At 47.5% G+C, this 21,846-nt stretch overlaps 1 protein-coding gene across 1 annotated transcript; it reads right to left on the reverse strand.

Moving 5' to 3' along the window:
- Positions 1-171: 171 nt before the first annotated feature.
- pgfb (placental growth factor b) lies at positions 172-19,623 on the reverse strand. The gene is made up of 7 exons (XM_036542756.1): positions 19,162-19,623; positions 5,048-5,084; positions 2,357-2,553; positions 1,574-1,653; positions 1,061-1,090; positions 836-898; positions 172-485 (listed from the first exon to the last, which is right to left on the reverse strand). Exons 1-7 carry the CDS (start codon positions 19,225-19,227, stop codon positions 464-466), a joined length of 495 nt encoding a protein of 164 aa, XP_036398649.1. The 5' UTR covers positions 19,228-19,623; the 3' UTR covers positions 172-463.
- Between the last annotated feature and the right edge of the window lie 2,223 nt (positions 19,624-21,846).

A 21,846-nucleotide genomic window follows, 5' to 3' on the forward strand; every position in this document is an offset into this window, starting at 1 on the left:
CCATGGAAAGGCTCTGTACAGTTAGCCAATTAAAATATCACTCTATTTCCTCTATTCTTAGTAATAAATACTGGTTTAAACAAATGAAATCAATAATAACAGAATATAACAATAATAATATAAAACAAACAAATGACAAAATGGAACAAAAAAATCACAGTCCTTCGGGTTTCTTTTTCAGTCTCCACCTTTGAGCTTGGTCCTTCACTGCTCTGCTCCTGCTGTCCAATCAATTGACACGAGGCTCGTTTGCTCCCCTCGTGACTGTGACTTCCCAGGGGGACCTACTGCTCCCGTGTCACCCTGTGGGAGCAGGGAGCTTCACCACTGCAGCCCCGGTGCTCAAGTCTCCGGCGCAGAGGGTGACACAGTATCCAAAAAGTGCTTAGAAGACTGTCCATGCTGTTGGCGCTGAGCGGAAAATAAATAGGGAACCAGGCCGTGGCAGGGGGCATGGCTACAGTTACCTGCGAGGAGGCTGACACCTGCAAGGTGGGCAGAAGACCAAGGGAAACTTTTAAAACTGACTTCGGCTGCACCCCATTGGCCATTTCTAGAAATTAGCCATTTGAGCATGTAGATTTTTGAACCTTGGTAAGATCCAATGTTTCAAGCATTATGCAATATTACTCCCCCATCTCTATCTCAGCTGAGAAACAAAAAGGACTATATATACAAAAAATATTTTTTTCTTCATTTACTTCATTTTACAGATTCTCTCCATACTTACTGAGGATTAATCCAGATGCAATTTTAATACAGACATTGGTGAATAAAGTGTAGACTCTTTCTATCTGACTAATGAGTGCCCATCAGAGAATCTGCATACACTCACGTGTTGCAGTCTTTCACTCTTTGTCTATCCTTCCTCTTCCTTCCTCTTCCTCTTGGCCTCCGTCTGCAGATGCAAAGGACAACGTTCATTACAGCATACTGTGTTTTTTCCATTTATTTTATATATGTGCTGGTTATGTCATATATTTATGACATAACCAGCACATCAGCGACAATAAATGCTATCATTACTCATAGTCATCTTTAAAAAATGTTTAGTCCTTACTTTCCGTGTTTCAGCGCCACCTTTCTGGGTCTTGGGACGAGAAGAAAACATTATTTTAGATTAAGCAACACCTGGGTATTTATCAGTTCATCAAAGATATATTTTGCAGTTCAGATGAAGTTAATGAATAGAGCAGCAGCATGCTTGGCTGTGAAGTGCAATGAAAGCAAAAAAAAAAGAAAAAAGTTGAAAACAAAACCCACATTCAATAGGCTTTTTTAGTCACACTTCCCCCTTTTCAGCTGCGCTGTTAAAATACTTCCTTTGATAATTACATCACTCATCATGTTAACAGCTTAAAATACAACACTGTAATGTCACAATGTTTCCGTATGCTGCACAAAGGAACTGCGCAGTTAATAAAACAGGACTGAATCATTTAAACAGGACAAAGCATTTAAAAACCACAGCAAACCACATTTAGATCATGGCTGTTTATTTATGGCTATGCAACGTGCTTGCTCTCATGGTCTGAGCTCAGACGTACACAATGACGAAGAGATTTCTTCTTACCTACATTCACATGTCTGGTGCTCCACAAAAGTCATTTCAACATATTCTTGATCCTCCCCTGCCGGCTTGATTTTCAACAACTGGCAAAACAGAGGGAAGAGACATGAAACACGTCAAAAACGTCACATTTTAACCATTACAACTGAAATAGAGAAAAGAGAACCATTTCTCACAAGCAGTGAAATGCACAGCTAGACTTATTTTTCACCACCTTTAGATACCCAAAGCTATTTTTCAACAGCTACATGAAATGTGCTACTCCAACATAAGATTTAACACTATTAACTAATGTTGGAGGTCCAGGTGAGACACAATTAGTTTTGGGTAGAACAGATGTAGACATATTAAAGAGTTTGACTCTTCTAATCAGCACCCTGAGTCACATTGATATACTAATTACACCAGGGTTATCTAAACATTATCATACCCATTCGTTTGTAGATCAAACCTTTTTGAATTTTTTGATGAAAAAAATCTCATCAGGTGGTGCAACATGAATTTGGGGTTTAATTATTTCATTGAAATGTGTGTTCAGGTTTTATCCTCAACCTGAATTCTAATTCTGAATTCTGCGATTGCGGGGGGGTGGGGGGGGGGGGTGTCTTACCTGCATGGTGATGTTGGAGGTGGGTGGGGGGCGGTGGGGGGGGTCTTACCAGCATGGTGATGTTGCAGGTGGGTGGGGGGCGCTGGGGGGGTCTTACCAGCATGGTGATGTTGGAGGTGGGTGGGGGGGTCTTACCAGCATGGTGATGTTGCAGGTGGTCGGGGGGGGTGTCTTACCTGCATGGTGACGTTGGAGGTGCGCGTTGGGTGGCACTCCAGCTTCTCGTCGCCGCAGCAGCCGGCGCAGCGCACCAGGGGCACGCAGGCGGGGCTGAAGATGTGCTCCACCTCGGCAGGGTACTCCTGCACCACCTCCACCAGCTTCTCAATGGTGCGGCAGAAACTGCGCCCCCACACCTCCTGGAACAGCATCACTGCAAAGACACCAGGCAGCACTGCCGTCACCCGCATGAAGGAGGGGAGCGTGCGTGTGTGTGCCTGTGTGTGTGTGTGTGTGTGTGTGTGTATGTGTGTGTGTGTGTGTGTGTGTGTGTGTTTGCTTGTGTGTGTGTGCATGTGTATGTGCTTCTGCATGTGTGTGTGTGTATGTGCTTGTGCATGTGTGTGTGTGTGTGTGTGCATATGTGTGTGTTTGCTTGTGTGTGTGTGTGTGTGTGTGTGTGTGTGTGTGTATGTGTTTGCGCATGTGTGTGTACGTGCTTGTGCATGTGTGTGTGTATGTGCTTGTGCATATGTGTGTGTATGTGCTTGTGCATGTGTGTACGTGCTTGTGCATGTGTGTGTGTACGTGCTTGTGCATGTGTGTGTGTACGTGCTTGTGTGTGTGTGTGTGTGTGTGTGGTATCACGCAGACACGCAGCACGAATCAGCCCCTTGCGTGATGTGCAGGCACCAGGACTGCCGAAGCTGAAACCTGCACGTAGACCCTGGGCCACATGACGGGATTATGGTTTGTTACCAGGACCATTCTGTGGGCTGCCCTCACATGAGGGGGGGGTGGGGGGCAACGCACAATTGCGCAATTACAGCACGCATCAGCAGCCGAGTCTCATGTGATCTTTCATCATTATGAATCAATGCGGCGTGATTTCACACCACACGATTAGCTTTCTTTTGAGCCTTCAAAGGAGAGGTCACAGGGCCAACACCAGCTAAAACAACGGCTCTGCCACAACCTACTGCACACCAAAGATTCTGACACCATTTCTCCAGCGCTGCAGCAACGTCTAAACCCCTACGAAGAATGAGTGAGAAGCGATCTGTTTGCACAGGCAAAGGATTAGGGTCCCCTATCTAAGTGCTAGCTAATCCTGGTGCCAGAAAACCCTGCAATCTGCTCAGTGTGTATCCTGTTTTTGTTTTTGTAAAAAAAAAAGAAAAAAATAGTTTGTGTAATCAGGAGTGATTCTGTTGGAATTTATGTGTGAAAGTGTCCCGATAGCATCGATGCTAAGGAAAAACAGGCCGGCTCGGCCCGAACAAACAGCTAAAAGAGAAAAAACAAACGCTTAAAAAAAAATGTCCGTGTACATAACCTACCCGGAGCCGAGCTGCCCCCACACCCCAGGGAGCTCTCTGACCCCGCTGGGTCGCCAGCTGTTTATAAAAGTAGACAGGCCGGGGGGGAGAGGAGAGTCCAGGCTGGGGAAGGGGGGGGTGCTCAGACAGCTGCATAGCCCGCTCTGCAGCCATAACTCCTCTTCATTTCTCTGTCAGCATCTCCGTCTGCGATCCATTTCCCCTTATCTCACTCCCTGCTAAATGCTACATCTTAGCTTCTTAGCTTCGTCCCCTTGAATGGTCTGATTTTCCAGGCTGAGTTTACTCCTGGCTCCAGTGATTCAGAGGATCGTGCTGGGAGGACTTTGTCCGTGGACAGGTGTCCCTCGGTCCCTGTTAACCCCCCCCATACTGCCCATCGCTTTTCCCACCCCCCCTCCCCTTGGTTGTGAGAATGAACAGTGCTGCCCTTGAGTAACCTCTGCTTGTCCTCACATAGCCCTCGCACAGCCCCCCCCCCCCCCCACCCCCAACCGGGCCTGAGTTCGGGAGAGAGTCACTTCCCAGTCCGATGGCTTTGTGTAATTGAGAGCATTAAAGCTTTCTCAACCCTCTCGCCTTGGCTGTTTTCAAAGCACTGCGTTGATTTAATTAGGTGTCAGAGGTCGGAGAGGGGAGCTTGGAGTGGCCAGGGCGTGGAGGACCGTTCCCAGCATCCACCTTTCTGCACTAGTGCAGCTGCGGCGTGTAGGAGAGGGGCAGGGACCCTGGCTCTCAGGGGCTGCGAAAACAAAGCGCAGTCCTGCTCTTCTCCTGAATGGGATCCCCTCGTCTGCTAAAATGCAGACACCGGGTGCCCTCAGCGCAGCACCCCCCTCCCCCCTGCCCCCCCCACCAAAACTCAGGACGTGCGCTGTGTGCGAATTCCAGATTTAATGCCTGCAGCTTGAGTCGGGAACCAAAGAGGTGGGCCTTCAAACAACACCCCCCTCCACGGGCCAGACGCACATGGCGCCCACTTCTAATGTGAAAAACACCACGCCTGTCATCAGGATTCTACAACAATATTTAGCATGATTGGATGAAACGCCGTCCTGTCCTGAGGGGCTGTGGGGCTGGGTTTTTTGGAATTACGGGGGAGGATCATAAAATGTCCCTGCAGCGCGATCATACTCAGAGTCCTACCATAGCCCCATGAAATCAGCCTCTCGGCAATCTGATAGGCTTATTAAAAGGTGCATTATTAATATTTCTGGCACCGCGGATGTTATCATTGGGAATTCAATCTCGTAATATGGCAATGGAAGTGTGTTAGTGTACAGGGAGAACTCCCCCACGCTGAGTCTACAAGATTGCAATGTTCTAATGTTCTCACAGATCACGTTTGGAAAAAGAGGAGCTCCTTACCTCCGGAGGTAGTGTTTGCGCTGGATAAAGGAAGACTCTGTAATGGAACAGACAAGAGAGAAAGGTACGTCAGGGAGCACACAGACATGACAAATCACTCCTGCTTCAGCAAGAACTTTCCATTTCAAGGGAGCGGCTTCTCAGGGAAAACAGAGGAATTAGTGAGCAGAATGTCAAAATTTACATTAGCTGCGCTACAGTTGATAACACAAGCGTCCTCTTCTTTCTCAGCTCAGTTGTTAGCAACTGTGCCCTCCTGTGGCAGGAAATGGCTCTACAATGAGCAGATCCCTGTCAAAAAGGGAGTTGTCTGGCCTGTAAACTGGAGTCTGGAAAACTTCCCTGACATGTAGTAGATCTAGTCTGGGCCACATGTGTACTACATTTCCCCCAATGTCCAGCTGTTTAGGTCAAAAAAGTAATTTCTTAAGCTGTAAGTTCCAGATAATTGTTGTACCATCCGTGAGTTTTGCCTTCTACTTGCCATTTGGCATCTAGACATGTTAAACACAGCTTTTTCCACTCTGGCTGGACACTCCAGCCCCCTGGCACACAATGGGGTGAGGGTGGTGGTAAACTTCCATTTCACACAGTCAATCAGAAGCCGTTGCATTGGGTTGCGATTCTTTATGGGGTTAGATGAAAGCTGAGGTGGGCCTAGCCTACCCTGGGTCCTCTGTAGAAGTGGGCCTGATCTTATGATCTCAGAACGGTAAATCTCCTCTTGATGAAATATTTCAAGATCATGCACCTCACCATGCAAGCCCACCCCCAACCCTGTGCAGAAAATCCCTCGTCTCACGAGAGGGTGCTGTTATGTTTAACGGGCTACAATTTAAGGGTGTACTGACCACCGATCTCCTCCTCCCTGGAGGGCAGGTTTACTAGGTAGAGTGGCAAGGCAAGGACAGCCTGTGCAGGCCTTGACAAGGTCCTCACTGTTTGTGTTTAATTATGGGGACAGGCTGGAGACCAGCCTGCAGAAACACTGCCGATTGCTCTGCAGGTTACAGCTCCCAGACCTTCTCTCCCTGCCCACCACTCTGACCGCCCTGAGAGCCATTACGCAACATGCGAACCGTCCACTTACGCTCCGACAGAACGGCGTCCGCACCCCTGAAGATTACACAGAAGTGTCTGGGACGCCGGTGACAGGTGCGGCTGATTACCAGCGCCCTGCCTCTGAGCACCGAAACGGGTCCCCGGCAGCATGACCGGGGCGGAATCTCTCAGGCAGATTAAGATAAGACAGCGGCAGCGGCGGTCGAGGTTGCTGCTGACTCGTAATGCTGGCAGGCGTCTGGCACGCGCCAGGCCGCGAGCTCGTGAGCACCTCCCTTAACATCCCGCATGCGGAGTGACTGACAGCCGTGCGCCGGGGACGCAGAGTGTGGCGAAGTGTCTGCGTGCTGACCTCTTGGCTCAGTGTGAGAATTCCTCAAAGATAAGCAGAGCAGGCCCAAAGGGGAGGGGGGGGGGTTTGGGCGACTGCAGGCGTGCGGCAGGGCCGACACTGGGAGCGAGACACCCTCGGGGCATTCCTGGGGAGCGGCCTCGCTGGGGCTGGCCATCTTCCGAGGAATGCTGAGAGAGGCCCGAGGCAGATGGGAAAAGCATCCCCGGCGCACAGCCAATCACCCGGGAGGAGTGACGGGTCTGCAGTCTCCATCCGCTCCGCTGTTCTTCCTGATGGCAGCTGGATCCGGGCAGCAACTGCAAGGAAGCGCAATGGGGCTATACTACTGGGCGTGACGCCTATCAGTTACCTTTACCCTCAATCTCAATCCTGCAGGGCCAGGGCGGAAGCACAGACACCAGATTGGGAAGTCTCACATGTACTAGGACCTAAGAACAACTCAATCACATTGTGACTGTGATATTGAAAGCATGTTACAACGGGAGTAGAAGAAAGCCTGATACAGAGTAATATGTAAAACAAGGCACAAGTCACTGATGTCAGTCACAAATTACCAACAGCCTTTTCCTTTCACATGCATACAGTCTTCTCAGCCTCTTAGGGCCTGACAGCGCATTCGTCCAGTTATTTACAACACATCCACCACTTCTACTCGTCTAAATAAAAGCTTTTCCTGTTTTGTTTAGCTCTGCGACACACGGCTTTCTGGGGGTTGATCTGGGCCTCCTTCACTCCCCTTCAGCTGTGGGCTGTGTCCATGCTCAGGCACAGCCTCTGGCCTATGTAAAATCACGGCGGGTTTTGCCGCCTGCCTCGGCCACCCTCCCACGCGAGGCGAGCTTAAGCCGGGCGAGTAGTGGTGGCAGCTGGGTGAGTGGAGGCTGAGTCGTCTGGCATCTCCAGTGGGGTGTACCGGGGGGGAGGGAGCCAGCTGTCCCCAAACTTGGCAAGAGTGCAAGGCTGTGTGGAGAACCTCACGTAGCCACTCCTCACCCCTACCTCCTACCCATGAGGCTCAGGCTCTCCTATGCTGGGATGCACTGGGCACCCTGAGACAGAGAGAGAGGGACGAGGGACTGAGGCAGAAGAGGGACGGTGGAAAAAAAAGAGAGAGGAGAGAAGGACAGGGGATAGAGAGAGTGAAGGAGATGGAGGGGGGCACCTTGCGTCCAGACATGGGCAAAGCCAGTGCTGCCCTGTTGGCTCACGGGGGAGGACGGCGTGTCAGAGTGCTCCCAGCGAGAGATCATTCTCACCAGCTCATTGGGATGCGGGATGTGTAGCAGGGTTAAGGCTCCCTGGCCCATTATGGATGAGCTATTGAGCTTCCATGCACTGCCCTGCTTTTCCCATAGAAAGCCTTGTGCGGTAATCTCCTCCAATCCAATTCGCTTCTCAAGTCCTCAGAAACGCTTCCGCTGAAGCGAGTCTAGCGGCGGTCTCTGGGGGAGATGGCAGTAGCGAAAGGGAGGGGTGGGGTGCATTTCAAACATCTGCAAAAGTAATGTGTGCTGGCATTATTGCTCTGTGAAAGTTTGTGGCAAGGAAACATTCGAAAATGAGTGGCCTGCTTGTTCATGAGCAGTTTAAAGCTGGCTCCGCTCATGTCCACTAATCGTAACATCATATTGTTATGTCAGTCTAATCACAGACGTCTTTGACAAGCCCATGAAGATGACATAAACAGTTGATCTGGGTGGATAATGATGATGCGTGGATGTGTTGGCCAAGCCTCACACGTGTCAATCATTCCTTGTCTGCCTTGTGATTGATTGACTGAGTATTCTTCTAGACCATATTTGACCAGCATGTGGTCCCATTCAGAGTGATTGTGGGTATTCTCCTGATGACCTGACGTGTTACTGAAATTGTGGATATGTCCTTATGAGCATTATTATGTCACTACTGTACCTATTCTCACATCATGTGATCAATCAATCTTTACATCTTATATGTCTTACCTATTTTCTCTTTTCACAGAGCATGCATATTGGAATGACTTTGTAACATAACCATCTGAAAGGTATAATCAAATATGTTTTGAGATCATTTAAAAACCTGTTGTTTGATGGACAATTCTTCTTTCAGAATTATGTATGCATCATAAACTCTTCTGTGCAAGTATCTCCTTGGAGCTCTGCTTCTATGTGTATTTTAGAGCTGAGTACACCTGAAAGATTAATGGGTGGAAAGTACTGTGTGCTGTCCCCTGGCAAAGCACTCAGATGGTCACATCCAGAGTACCATCTCCCTCTGCAAGGACACGTCCAGTCACACTCAGAGTTTGATTTCAGATGGCCCCCTCTTCCTCTACTTGCTCTTCCATTATGAATGAACAGCCAAAGATTTCCTTCAGAGATATATCCCTGGCTTCCTGTCGGCCCCTGGAGGAGGGCTGTGTGAGGGTTAATTCCGCCCCTGTGCTTCCAGGACGCGGCGGAGGCCCGGCGGTGCGGACACAGACCCCTCACTCCCACACAGCTGAGGCACGTCACTTTTAATCTCCTCTAAGCGCGTCTTCTGTGGGACGCGAGGCAGGGAGCTGGAGGAGCGGAGAAAGCAAACAGACAGAGGGCAAACCAAATGCTCCCAGCTCATATGCGGCTGTGGATGCTCTCGGCCCTCCTCCTCCTCCTCTCTGAGCCACACGAGCACCACCAGTAAAGACTGAGATTGGGCAGTCAGAGAACATTGTGTTTCTGCTCCTCTTTAGGACCGCTTCAGATGTGCCATTTTCTGTTTTTTAAATACATGAAAATGTTTGGTGCTGCACACGCTCTGTACACTCAACAACATTTGTAAATACCAGAAAAGGGTGAGTCGGTTTTGAAAAACACAAAGTATCAAACACAAAAGGAAAGAAAACACACACTGTTCAGCCGAGGCGAGCGCTGGGAGGAACTCTTTTAGACTGCAGTGCTTGCTGCTGCTTTTATCTCATCACCTAAGCACTCGAAGGCTTTTTTTTTTTTTGCATAATGCTTAAAAATAAATAAGAACAATATTTTTGCATGGTTTCTGACATCTCGGCTGAAGGGCCAAACAGCATGCGTGTGTGTTTTTGCTTCCCTTTGTATTTAATACAAGGGTTTCTTCTCAACAAATAAACTCGGGGACAAGGCTTCTTATGAAGTGTGTTGCATCATTTCTCAGAAATATGTCAGATAACATCCCTGAAATCTGCTTCAGTGCTTCAGTGTTTATCGGGAGAGCTAATGAATAGGTCTTGATCACAAAGAGCACGCTCTTTCTTGTGGAGCTGAAAGGAGGGCAGCAGGGCCTGCAGTGCCCACAAAGCCACTCTGACCTCAGTTTGCTTTGTTTTGCTGTTTTTCTCATATTGGAAAAGTACTGGGATCATTTGACTTCCTGTCGTTCTGTGGGAGGAAGAGCCCGCCTCGCAGCAGAAGTGGCACTCGAATTCGCCAAGGGCTGGGAGAGGTGTGTGTGTGCTGGAGCCTCGACACTCCTCCGGCTCTGTGAGAGCTCTCCATGCCTTACCACTGCACAGCCACACAGATAAGACCTCTGCACTCAAAGAGACATAACCTACAGAAATTAGTATGTGTTATCATCCAAGGGTGTACCCTGTGTCCACACCCTTGATATCTGTTTGCATGTTCATCTACTAAATGCATGTCAGTCCGATGTCCCTCAATATATATACACGCATACACTGGATTCATATATGTGGTCATTCTGGTGAAAAATGTATTCGCTAGCCATAAAGACAGGAAGCCAATTATTATGTCCAGATAGGGGTTGATCTGTAAATGCAGAATTATTAATTCAGAAACAGAATTCTGTTGGATATGTATTTCTGCTTCCTGCACAATGTGCCATTCTACGTGAACACAGACATGGGGCTGGAGACCATATTTAAAACAGGCTTTATCGTTCCCATGAATAACATCACTCTGCAATACAGCTGTATTTTACCATAGATATCAAAGGGGTGTCCGGATTTTTCCCTATGGTCTGAACATGTAAAAAGCACTTTGGTTGCTCCAGCTGGAACTGGATAGAACAAGTGTTTTATAGCTTCTAATACAGAACATCTGCTATACCTACATTATGGAGGTCAATTAAAGAGCAATATAAATGCTGCCTCTGCTACCTTTATTGTAGTTTCACAAAGACCTTGACGTATGTTTGCTTTCCATCCCCTAATGTAATGATTAGAGGAGTACAAAACTGTCTGACACCTGTATGTAGTGGTAATGGGCTGTCATGGCAACATGGTGTCTCTGCACACTCTTGAGCCTACCCCTCTCACACTTTCCAATCACAGAGCATCACATGTTCCCATCTTTTATAAAGTTGTACCTTTTACATCATAAGCTCATAAACAAGGGGCTACTGAGAAAGATAATGTGTGTTAAGACATTCATAATCAATGGGAACTCAACATGATCAGCACACACTAGTGCAGAGACTTGCTGCACAGCTGCAGTGATGATATGCAGACAACAGCAGTGCTATTTACATAAAATACTTTATCCTAATCTAAATCTGTCCCACACTGTGTGTCACTTATCTTTACCACAGTTCTGGCTATTCTGTACGTACGTGTTGTTGACTGCTTTCATTGCTCCTGTGTATTTAATGTATCATAGCATATTTGCTTTATAAATCACTAAATGAAACTACATGAAAGATAATAATAAACTATAATAAATCAAATACAACTTCAATTTACTGAATGATCGAAAGGACATTACAAGAACTCAACAGAGTCTAAACAACAGTTAAACTCAACAACCTGTCTGCCTCTTCTAGTTGCTCCTGTGTTTAATCATGCCACATTTGCTATATAAATCAATCCCAGTAAGAACATTTGCCAGATAAATAAAAGACAACAATAAACCATAATAAATCAAACCTAACAGCAATTCACTGAAGAATGAGGGAACTGAACAGTGTCCAAACACAAGTTAAGCTGCAGAACCTGTCTATCCTCTCCCGTAGGCTTGCTGTCATCATGTCTGCAAGATGCCAGACCAGACGTGACAAGACGATCAGTCACTCAGCCCATGGCCACCTATCTGCCTATCTGATGGAGGAACATTATGTTTCCACCGAAAGAAGGATCACTTTCAGATGCCATGGCTCAGACGAGCTCCATAACAAACCTCTCCCGAGCCTCCGCAAATTGCCTTGCCAACCCAAACATCCCGCTCATGAAAGGCTTCAAAGGAAGAGGGGGGATGATGGGATAGCGTCTCACTAAAGGCCCGACCAGAGAGAGATCTCTACCCTGGAAAGCTGTCTGCTGGCAGAGGCATCACAGCTTTCCACTCGTATCCTCTTCCTCTCTCATCTCCAGTTGAGGTGTCTTGGGTGAGCAGGGGCTGGACATCGGTAATGGGGAATGACAGTTTAATAAACCTGAGAGGATACATTTAACTAAGGCCTGGGGGACAAAAAAGACTGTCAGAGATTTTAAGATTATCTCAATGCACGTCTGTCAATTTGGGAGCAGGAGCCAAGAAAGGGGTTGGTTAGGGTATCACAGTGTCACACCTTTGGCTTGTCTCAATACATACTGTAATGTTGTGCTTCACATAAGTCCCTCTTTAACTTTTATCACATTGACAGAAATGGGGAAATATTGTAAACAAGGTTAAAATAAAAGCAGACTGGTGGTCCCTGGTCCTCGTGAGTTGCTGAGGAGGTCTGTGGACAAGGAGGCCTGTTCTGTGGGTGTATGTGTTTGTGTGTGTGGAGCGGGGGAGGTGGGCTGAAATGACATCATCACCAGATAGCCGAGCAGGCAGCCCCAGCCGTTCAGTGACTGAGGCCCCTCAGAAGAAGTGGGTGACCCCTCCATTCCCCCACACTCCCGCCCCAGTGCACATGGGGTTGCGTGCCACCAAAGCAGAGCAGCCCTTCTGGTGTGTTGCTGTCTGACACTGGGAAAGTGTGGCGACCCAGAAGCAGATCAAGTGCGTAAAGCCGGCTGTCTCTTTGTGAGCAGGGGACTATACAGGGCAACAGCCACTGGGGCGAAGAGAGAGATGGGTCCTCTGAACCAGGCCTGTCCTCATTACTGAGCCAAACCCTAATAATACAATGCTGCCCCCCCAGCACTTCACCCCTGCGTTTTGTACCCCGCGTTCAAGCCCCTGAAAGCCATAAACGGAACATTCATTCCGGCACTGGGAATGGCCTCTTCAACGAGCGAGATACACCTTTCTTTGTGTGCTGCACACAAATAGCAGCAGCTCCCGAGCTGGTTTGCTGGTTTGACGCTGACCAGCTGGTGCTTTCGGGTGGACAGGGAGGGGGTCAGACCAGGGCTCTGAGTGTTGGGCCTGCCAGTGGGAAGCCGTGACTCTCGCCTGCTGAGTGTCCAGAAATCTCCACCATGATGCAGCATGATTAAAACAAACAATGCCCCCCACCCCATAGTGGAGCGGCCTCCCATTCAATCCAGAGAAAATATATACAACACAGAGATGATTTCAACCTATCCTTACCGTCTACCTTCTTGGGACCTGAAGTATGAACCATCTCATATAATTTTTGTTACTGAGGAGCTGAAATACTGCTGCTGTGTTACTCTTTACATACACAGCCTTCTAATAATGGGGAAACCCAAGACCCTAATAAATTCTGCTGATGGGCCTTGATTGTTTAGTTCCAGGAATGGTGGATTTAGCTGTTGAGTACATGCCTGGATAAACACAGTTCTCGTAATCAAAGCCCCTTTTGGAAATAGTGTTTTACTGTGTGCAACCTGCAAGCGAAAAACAGAAAAAAAGGGGAGCAGGTCCATTTCAATTTGTTAAAAGCTGTTTTAGCTCTTAGCGCTCATTTCCCTCCACGAACACACAAGTCCTGTGATAAGGCCAGGCTAATTGTGGTCCCTATTACAGTAAACGCTGTGCTCCCTGTGTAAACCACACTAAATTACCACCAGATGCAAGATTAAAGCCTTGTGGAGGAGATGGCGGGTCCAAGAGCTGCTCTTCCCCAGGGGGGAACAGAAATTCATATTTCCTGATTGCAATTGCGCCCTCTCCCCCGGGATGGGGCATTATAGAGCGGAGGGGCAGGGGCTGTCACCACGACAACCGCAGGGCACTCTACGTCAGACTCAGCGTAGTTCTGGAGTCCCCGCTCTGATCACGTGGTCTGAGGTCAGCTCTTGTCTTAGACATATTCTGCTACAGTCGCCCTGTAAGTCTGTAGTGACCAGCTTTCATATGAGGTTCAGACTCAGGTCCTTCGTTATTACGACTTTGACTGTCTATAGAAATCAGCCTTGCCTGTGCAGTCTCGCACGGTGACCTGTGGCCGGGAAGGTCTCAGCACAGATCCGGCTGTCCAGACATCGTCTTGTCAGCCGCGCGCTGCCTTCCCCAATCCACTCTCTCCTCTGCTCCACAGCCTCCCCCTTCAACCGCAAACCCGGGGAGAGTTACAGTTACAGCAGGAAGAGGTGGCGTGGTCACCATGTGACACAGGGAGAGCACCGGAAATGATCGTAAATCACATGCTGTCGCACAGCGGGAGCTGGCAGCATGTGTCCTGGTCCCCTCGGGAAGAGGGGGCGGGGTGGGGGGGCTGTAGAAAAGCAGCAGTCCCTGAGAGGGTGACAAAGAGAGACACAGGATGCCAGAACCCTACCCCCCTCACCCCCACCCCCCACAGGGAGGAAATGGGCTGACAGCCCTGGGAGCAATGGGGGCGGAGCCAGGGAAGGTGGGGTGGAGCAGGGCAGGATGGCTCAGGCTGGGAGGAATGCGCAGGATCAGTTGTCGGTGCTGTCACCTGAAGGCTCCGATGTTTACTTTCCAGGCTAGCTGGCTCACTGCTGCTCTGCCAGTTATATAAATAGTTCCCTCTCGGCGGCAGACCTGTGTAATTGCCTGTGTGCTGCCCAGATGGTCAGCTTCAAGTATTGTTTTGCTAAAGTGTTGATGTAAAGGAAGCACCTGTACTGAATCATCTCCCCACACTTCAGGCCCAAGCACTGGGGGCACTCTGACTGCGCCACTCCCTTCTTTAAAGGCTCAAGAACCACTCTAGAAATGAATCACCTTGACTTCTCTTCTAAAATGTTATGAGAGAGCTTACCCAAAAAAGGAAAGTTCCCAGAGTGACAAAGAGGTGCAATAAGAGTGGGGAGAGTCTGGCTCCCACCTCCTCTTTCTTCTCACAGCTCTGACATCAAACGGAATTTTACAGGTTTGGCTGATTTGTCAATGTGACCTGACATTTACACACAGATAAGTATTACCCAACGGGGCCGTTTGGGAACAGCTACAATGCAGTAGCAATAAAGTGATATATGTGCTTCCCCAAAAAAGCAATAAGTAACAGGGAACGCTGCCACACGGTCGTTTAGCTGAGCTTTCTTTCACATCTCTCCAGCTGGTGACACGGTGATTTAATCTCTAAGTCTGAGACAGCATCAGCCAGGATCCAGGCACAGCAGACAGTCTATTTCCTCTCTGACCAAGCAGGTTGGAGCTAGCAGCTAGTCAGTTGTCTGCTCTCTAGTGGCACTGCTGGCTTTCTCCACAACATCCCCCCCCCCCCCCCCCCCCCCACCAAAAAAAAAAATACACATACACACACACACACACAGTCTCAGAGGTGACCGCTAAGCCTAGTAAGCAGCTGTCAGTGCCCTGACACTTTTGCCCCCTAAAAGCAGGAAGCTCTAAGAATACACAGAACAGGAAAAGGGAGAAGATAACCTCTGAGAGAGAAGATCATGGTGGGTTACAAACATGGGGGCACCTGTCGAGGCGGGCCGGGCCACAAGGGCCGACATCCTGGAGGGATTGTGCCCTGAACGGAAGCGGGACGCTGATGCCGGGCCACCATTGTTCTGGAGGGAAAACACAGGTGCTTCCCTCCCTGCACAGAGACAGGCAGGGGCGATGAGCGGCTGAGCCATTTCCACTGACCGCAGGGCCAAACAGGTGCGGGCCTCACACCGCCTGACTAGTCCTAATACTAGGAAAACGAATGTGTTTTTGCGACAGGCGCTCCGTGACCGAGTCACTGTCAAGAGTCTCAGAGTGAAAAAAACACCACTGCGGACAAATACATGCAGGCAGGACCGCGCTTCCAAAAAGAAACTTTACTTAACGGAAGGGGAAACAGACCGCATCCTCTCACACCAGACACTGTAAACAGGACCTGACAGACATATTTACACATCCACTGGTGGTGCATTTTTGAGCTCTGAGAGAACACAACAAGCGGACCTATTGGATGGGGCTGCAATTGGACCCAGCTGCAGATGGCAATAACACCACAGCTCGATCCAGCCTATGGCCAGGCTCCAGCCTGAGGAAGAGCTATTGAGGGTCTCGCGGACGCATCTGAGTCTGAGGCAGGGCGGTGACGCCGAGGAGGTGTCCTCATCATCCGCCGAGGCGTAAAAACGGGGGCAAACAAAGGCTCTGCGGTGAAAGGGAGAGTGAGGGACGTTTATAAATGGATTCCCAAACCGCACAGCCAGTGTTTGCTTTTCCATTCTGTTTGGCATCCTTGAAGAATGGCCTGACTGTGGGCTAGCAGACACCCAGAGTCCAGGCCTCTGCTCTCTTCACACGTTGCACAAGGATGGCGAACATGAGAGCACTCCAGATGGACAATTGGAGCTAAGAAGTTACGAAAAACAACTCCTCCAGTTCACTTCTTTGATGGATTAAATGATATTTGAATAAGAGTACATTTAACTTAACAGTTAAATAACAGTTAATAGTGACGGGTAACTGTGGTTGTACACTGATACATAGAATCCTAAAAGATTGGTTCCAAGTCTTTTCTTTAATTGGAACACTTAAATCTTAGTTTGTTTTGATGAGTCATATGTTTGACATACCCACTGACATAGGTATTTGATTTCAAGAAATGGTTGAAAACCTTCAGGCTCTTGGGAAAAAAGTTTGCTAACAGAATAAAGGCCTCTGACAGAGAGAGAAGTACCCTTAAATAGGCTGTCAGCTCACACATTCAGTTTACAGAGGCATAACTTAAGTGCATGTGACAGGAATAAGATAAGGATAAGAGCACTGCACACTGCTCACAATGAATCATCTGCATTTTGAAATGTTTCGGAAGTTACTCAAGCTGTACAAGGCATGTCAACGTAGCAACCGAGACCTTTCATCAGTGGAATTTTCCGTTGTCAGGAACTGTCATATTTGTGAGCCAGCATGCCCATAAAGGACATGCCAAAATGACCATCTACAAGGGAGAGGAGCTGACTGGGGTTTAGGGGAGTGTGAGCCAGCTGTTCTGGGTGCTGGCTGGATGGGTTATCAGAGAGGCAGCTGCTTGCCAGTGCCCCAGTTGTTCGCTAATGCCTGGAGACCTCCTTTGCCCAGGAGATCCATTACCTCCTCTCTTTCCCAGCTCCTGCTGGAGGACAGTGCAAGAGTCACCAGGCGGCCCGACCGCTAGCCTAAATCCTGGCCATGCATGCACATCTCGCCAGCTCTTTGCTAGCCAAACATGAACAGCTGCCATTTCCACAGGGAGCTGGCTTTCACTGTGGCTGTCCCCAAGGCCACAGTTCTGTGTGAACAGACAAATGCTGAAGTCATTATGCTTACGCATACTCAGTAGGATTGCGGGGCAGTGAGACTGAGTGCAAAAGGCCTTTTTCCGTGGGATGATCGGGGAAATATCACATATTTCCCATCGCATAGAGGCAAAAAATCAATGCTCTGACACCTGACTTAAAAGGACACCAAGAGAAAGTCCCAGAGCAGCTCATAAAAACAGCGTGAGGAACTTCCTGGGAAATCCTCATACTGGCGTACCTCAAGTTTTCATCTCCCCACAGTGAAATCAGAGCTGACAGATTCACAAATGGGCTGGAAATTTGTGGGAAATAAACTGGCTGGTTTTAATGATGTCTTAACTGAATGACTAAAAGCTGATTAATAATGGGGGTTAATGCAGTGGCTACCATTGAAGGTAGTTGCAGTGCTCTTTGATCAAGGCTGTTAATGTAAACCTCCACAGAATCAACAGACAGCTCGCTTCCTGTGGGCATGTGTTTGAATTGTGCATGGCGCAGTCTATATTCAGCAGGCCCCTGCTGGCAATGGGACCACCACAGTGCTATCGGCCCAATTGGCAGAAGGTCACACTGTGAACTGCGAGACAATGGTGGTGAATGGGTTCAGGGACGGTGCGCCTTGCATTAAACATGAGATGCAGAACCTGCCGGTGAGTAGCCCAGTGTTTGCTTGACTGGAAAGTTAAATGAATGGATCTTTTGGTGTAGCGGACAGGCAAGGTGTGCGTGCCAGGCCCAGTGGCACTTCCTTTACAAGTGTCGTGGGTGGGTGGGCAGAAGGCCTGAATGGGAAGTGTCATTCCCACTGGCCAGCAGACACGTTGCTGACGTATTTCGTCCCTCCAAGGTGAGGCTCGGTACTGGTGGAGCCTGAGCGCAGAACAGAGGCTGGCTTTGTCCTTGTCAGCTCCATGACAGATATCCTCAAGGCTAGATGTTGCAACAGAGGCTAGCTCTTTCTGGAATGCCACAGTGATAGTGTCAGTAAAAAAAAAAAAAACACGCCATTAGTCTCTTTTCCTGATGAGCACAGACCGGAGGACTTCGGGAAGATTATGCTCCCTCATGCCCCTGTGGTGATGGGGAGGGATGGGAGGTAAACTGCACACTGTAACAGATTACAAAGGAACACCGCAACAAGGGGTCAATTTGGCCAGTCTACTTCTTTTTCTTCATAGCTCTGACCGAGAAACACGAAGAGGTTTCAGAACCTAGCAGGATTAAGAATTAGAGGTGTCTGATACATCATTGCATAGTTTTGAGCAGCGTGTGAAAGTAATACCAGTACTATCCTGCATACCTAAGACACACAAAATACTGCAGGTTTGAAAAATCGGGATTTGTAACGGACAAATTTCGTATAAGTACACAACACGCAACCGAAAGAGAAGCAAAATGACAACGCATTTGCTTTACTGGGACATGAAATTGCCCATTTGTCACTTTAAGTTTAAATGAAGACTCATCTGCAAAACAGAGGGTTCTATGTTCTCAAAATGTAAAGCAGCTCTGGTCATTTAGTTGGCACCATAAAGCATACTGTCCGCGATGGTTTAATTTCATATGTCTAATTCAGATGGTAAATGCATGGCTCGCACTTTGTATTTACATTATTTTCACTCACTGCATTCATAATTTTAGACAGAAGCAGAGTGCTTTCAAGGTAAAACAGTGAACGAGTCCGACGAATAAAAGCTGCACATACGCCGGCTGTCACGTTTCACGAGATGACTCAACCGTTTCTCAACATGGCACGAGTTCAAAAAGAGATTATGTTATAAAGAGACAATTGGACATTGTATAAACATCTGTTAGACTGACTAAAATAACCGCCTGTCTTTCTTCCAATAATTATTTCAATTACTTTCACAACAAACTATCCAACTACTTACTTAAAATCATCATCACCACGATCATCATCTTCACCCTGATTCTCCTGAACCACGATGCAGATGGAACGCATATTGCTGTCTTCTAAAAATATTAACACGTCTTCTTAAGTAACATGGTGACCTTACTTTCATTTCATGCCAGGAAGGAATTAAAGTTGGCAGGAGCCTAAAACTGGACGTGGCATGTAATTCTCACAATTTTGAAAATCTGGCGGTCACGCACCGCTGTAAAACTGCTTGAACCAGTACTTACCTGAGCAGGTGGAAATTGAAGCTGGAGAGCAGCCACAATCTGGATGATGTTGGCAAAAAGTTTCATTTCGTGTTTCTCATCCGATTGTCAAAAGATGCAAGTAAAGCACGATATCCACCGAGAAGCAGAAACGCAATGTTTGGTAGTAATTTTTATGTTATGTTGAACAACGAAGTTAGAAAACCGTAACAGCAGCCAGGTCAGTTTCTACTTGATGTCCTCAATGCGATCACGGTAAGTGAAATAGTGCATCGTAGTGCCGCAAACGTTAGTCAACCTGTTTAAGAACTGAGAGAAACGTCTCGCAGAAGTTTGGAGTTCTTGGTAATCGTTGTTAATACCGTTTACTGTATGCCGTTAGATGTATGGTTTCGTTGATCAGATATTTAAATGTACAACGCAAAGTCTGAAAAAAAGCAATGATTCATGAAATAGTCTAAACTGACCACTAAACATATAAAAACTCGCCATAAGAAAATTATATTTTACATATATATAAGGATCAACAAACAACGTAATACATAAAAAAAGCCTTTAGTGAACAAAATTAATATTTTGCACAGTTTTAGACATGATTCCCCAAAAGATGCAGCAATACGTCCATGTTAAGAATGGAAAAAGATCAGCCGGCTCCGCAACTTAATTATTTTTAATGGTCTCAGCGCTACTCTCCGTTGGCTTGCTCGGCTTTACGCTGCGCATTTCCTCGGTGAAGTTACATTCATGGCACTAATTGCTTCTCACTACCTCTCAACTTGTAGCCAGAATGAATCTCCTCCCCTCCACGTCTCCCTCCCTCTTTTCCTCTCCCTCCCTCCCGATCTCTTTTTCACTTTTAGGATTCATGTGATTATCAGTTACAGATAAATAAAATCAATTCTTCTTTGGAAATGACAGTTACATTACAGTTATAGTGATAACTCCGGTGATCAGTAAAGGGATCACGTTTTCTTAACTTTGAGCTAATGCCAACTGTTAATTGCTCTCGCTGAATTAAAGGTGAGTGCTTTATCATTTTCTGAAATCTCAGCTTTTCTGCAATGGATTTGTGTGACACGGATTTTTTGTATTTCCCTCGAGCCTCGAAGGGTCTGGATTTCATTACATTTGATGTCCAAGTGATCTAATTGAATGCATTATTTGTTCAAGTGGCCCAGGTTAACCCTTTCCCTCAAACAAAAGATCTGTAGTGCGTCCCATAATTTCCATTAAGATACATTGGACATGACCGATAGAAATTTAAGTCAGAGAGACGTGGTTGCAGCTCTGTGCAGGCTTTCAATTAAGCTGTCATATCACCGCTTCAGTGGAACCAGCAGAACCATGCAAGCTTTGCTTCCTTTAATTTTCTATCATCTTCTATGCTGTGACCTTTCAGGCAGACGTCAGGTTTCCTGGAGGTGCAGTGTGCACTGTCATCATGCTAATTACAGCAGTAAGAGCTGAGAGAGAGAGTGAGGCTGATGCAGCAGCCGAGTCTGAGTCTCAGCAGGAGCTGGCCTGGTTGGAGGAAAAGCCCAGATAGTTTTCTGCTGGACAGCAGTGACACACTGATTTTTCTATATGCAACACAATCAGAATCAAGCAATTTGCTGTCTGTGGCTAGTGAAGAAAGAGGCAGTCCCAAGGTTTTAGAAGTTAGTCCTGTAACTCTGTGTGTGTGTGTGTGTGTGTGTGTGTGTGTGTGTGCGCACGCGCGAGAACCCTGCAGGGCGAACCTAATTTTCCGTAGTGGAGAGGGAGGTTATTCTTTGTTAAGGGAAAATTCAGGATCATTTATCTCAATACAGATTCCTGGGAAAGATTTACCACCCAGTCTACACACTACCCAGCTTGTGTGTTAACTGATGAGCTTTTTTTTGGACCAGGGTAAAGATTCCTTCACTGTTTACCCCCAGAGTTTATCTTCTGTACGGGATTCTGTGTTTGCAGTAGCGCAGGAATGCAGGAGCAGAAGACTCCTCTGCGGCGTTCTCTACATTCTTCGAGCTGCGCTAAATGATACCGCCGCTATCCGCTTTTGTGCAGACCACACTTTGGATGGGGGTGTTTGTAAACACTTCAGAGAACAGGCAGGGCTCCGACCCCCCCCCCCCCCAGCTCCAGCTGCAGTATGGGCTCTGGGTCATTGCTAATGGAACGGTTGATAAGGTGGTCTGCTGTGCTGGATTAAATGGCTTAGACAGGCCAAAGGGGTGAAAAAGTCAGCTGTGGTAAAGGAGATTTTGTTAAGAGAAATGAGAAATTGAAGGAGGTCATGGTTAGTATATGTTATACCAATATGTCTGCCATATGGAAGGTCCTATCATATCTGGTAACATGAGCGAAAGGAGCACATGCAATTGACCATTGATCAATCAAGTACACAGAGACTGACTGTTTACACCTTGAAGGCTTTTTGAGAGAGCCGAAGGATTGTTGTCAGTTATTTAATTTCAGGTCTTAAATGTCACATACAGTAAGGTGAGAAGTGAATGTAATTAAGTGAAATTGCATCATGGTCTAATGCTAAACAGGCTGTAAAGAACTTCATCGCTGCATCTCTTTACATCTCTCCAAGCAACTGTGAAACACATCCCACAGTCTATGTTCCCATGGGCAACCCAATACAGGGATTACAGCTTCCAAGCCCTCATTAACCATTACAGTACATCACACTAGAGTAATTACAGTATATTACAGTCA

Source organism: Megalops cyprinoides, chromosome 12 (assembly GCF_013368585.1).
Source record: "Megalops cyprinoides isolate fMegCyp1 chromosome 12, fMegCyp1.pri, whole genome shotgun sequence".
NCBI classification, from domain to species: domain Eukaryota; kingdom Metazoa; phylum Chordata; class Actinopteri; order Elopiformes; family Megalopidae; genus Megalops; species Megalops cyprinoides.

Coding starts and splice junctions, on each gene's coding strand:
- pgfb (XM_036542756.1), bottom strand. CDS start 19,227: ATGAAACTTTTTGCCAACATCATCCAGATTGTGGCTGCTCTCCAGCTT. Junction 1,654..2,356: donor CCTCCAACGTCACCATGCAG/GTAAGACACCCC, acceptor CTGTTTTGCCAG/TTGTTGAAAATCAAGCCGGC. Junction 899..1,060: donor GTGGCGCTGAAACACGGAAA/GTAAGGACTAAA, acceptor TTGCATCTGCAG/ACGGAGGCCAAGAGGAAGAG.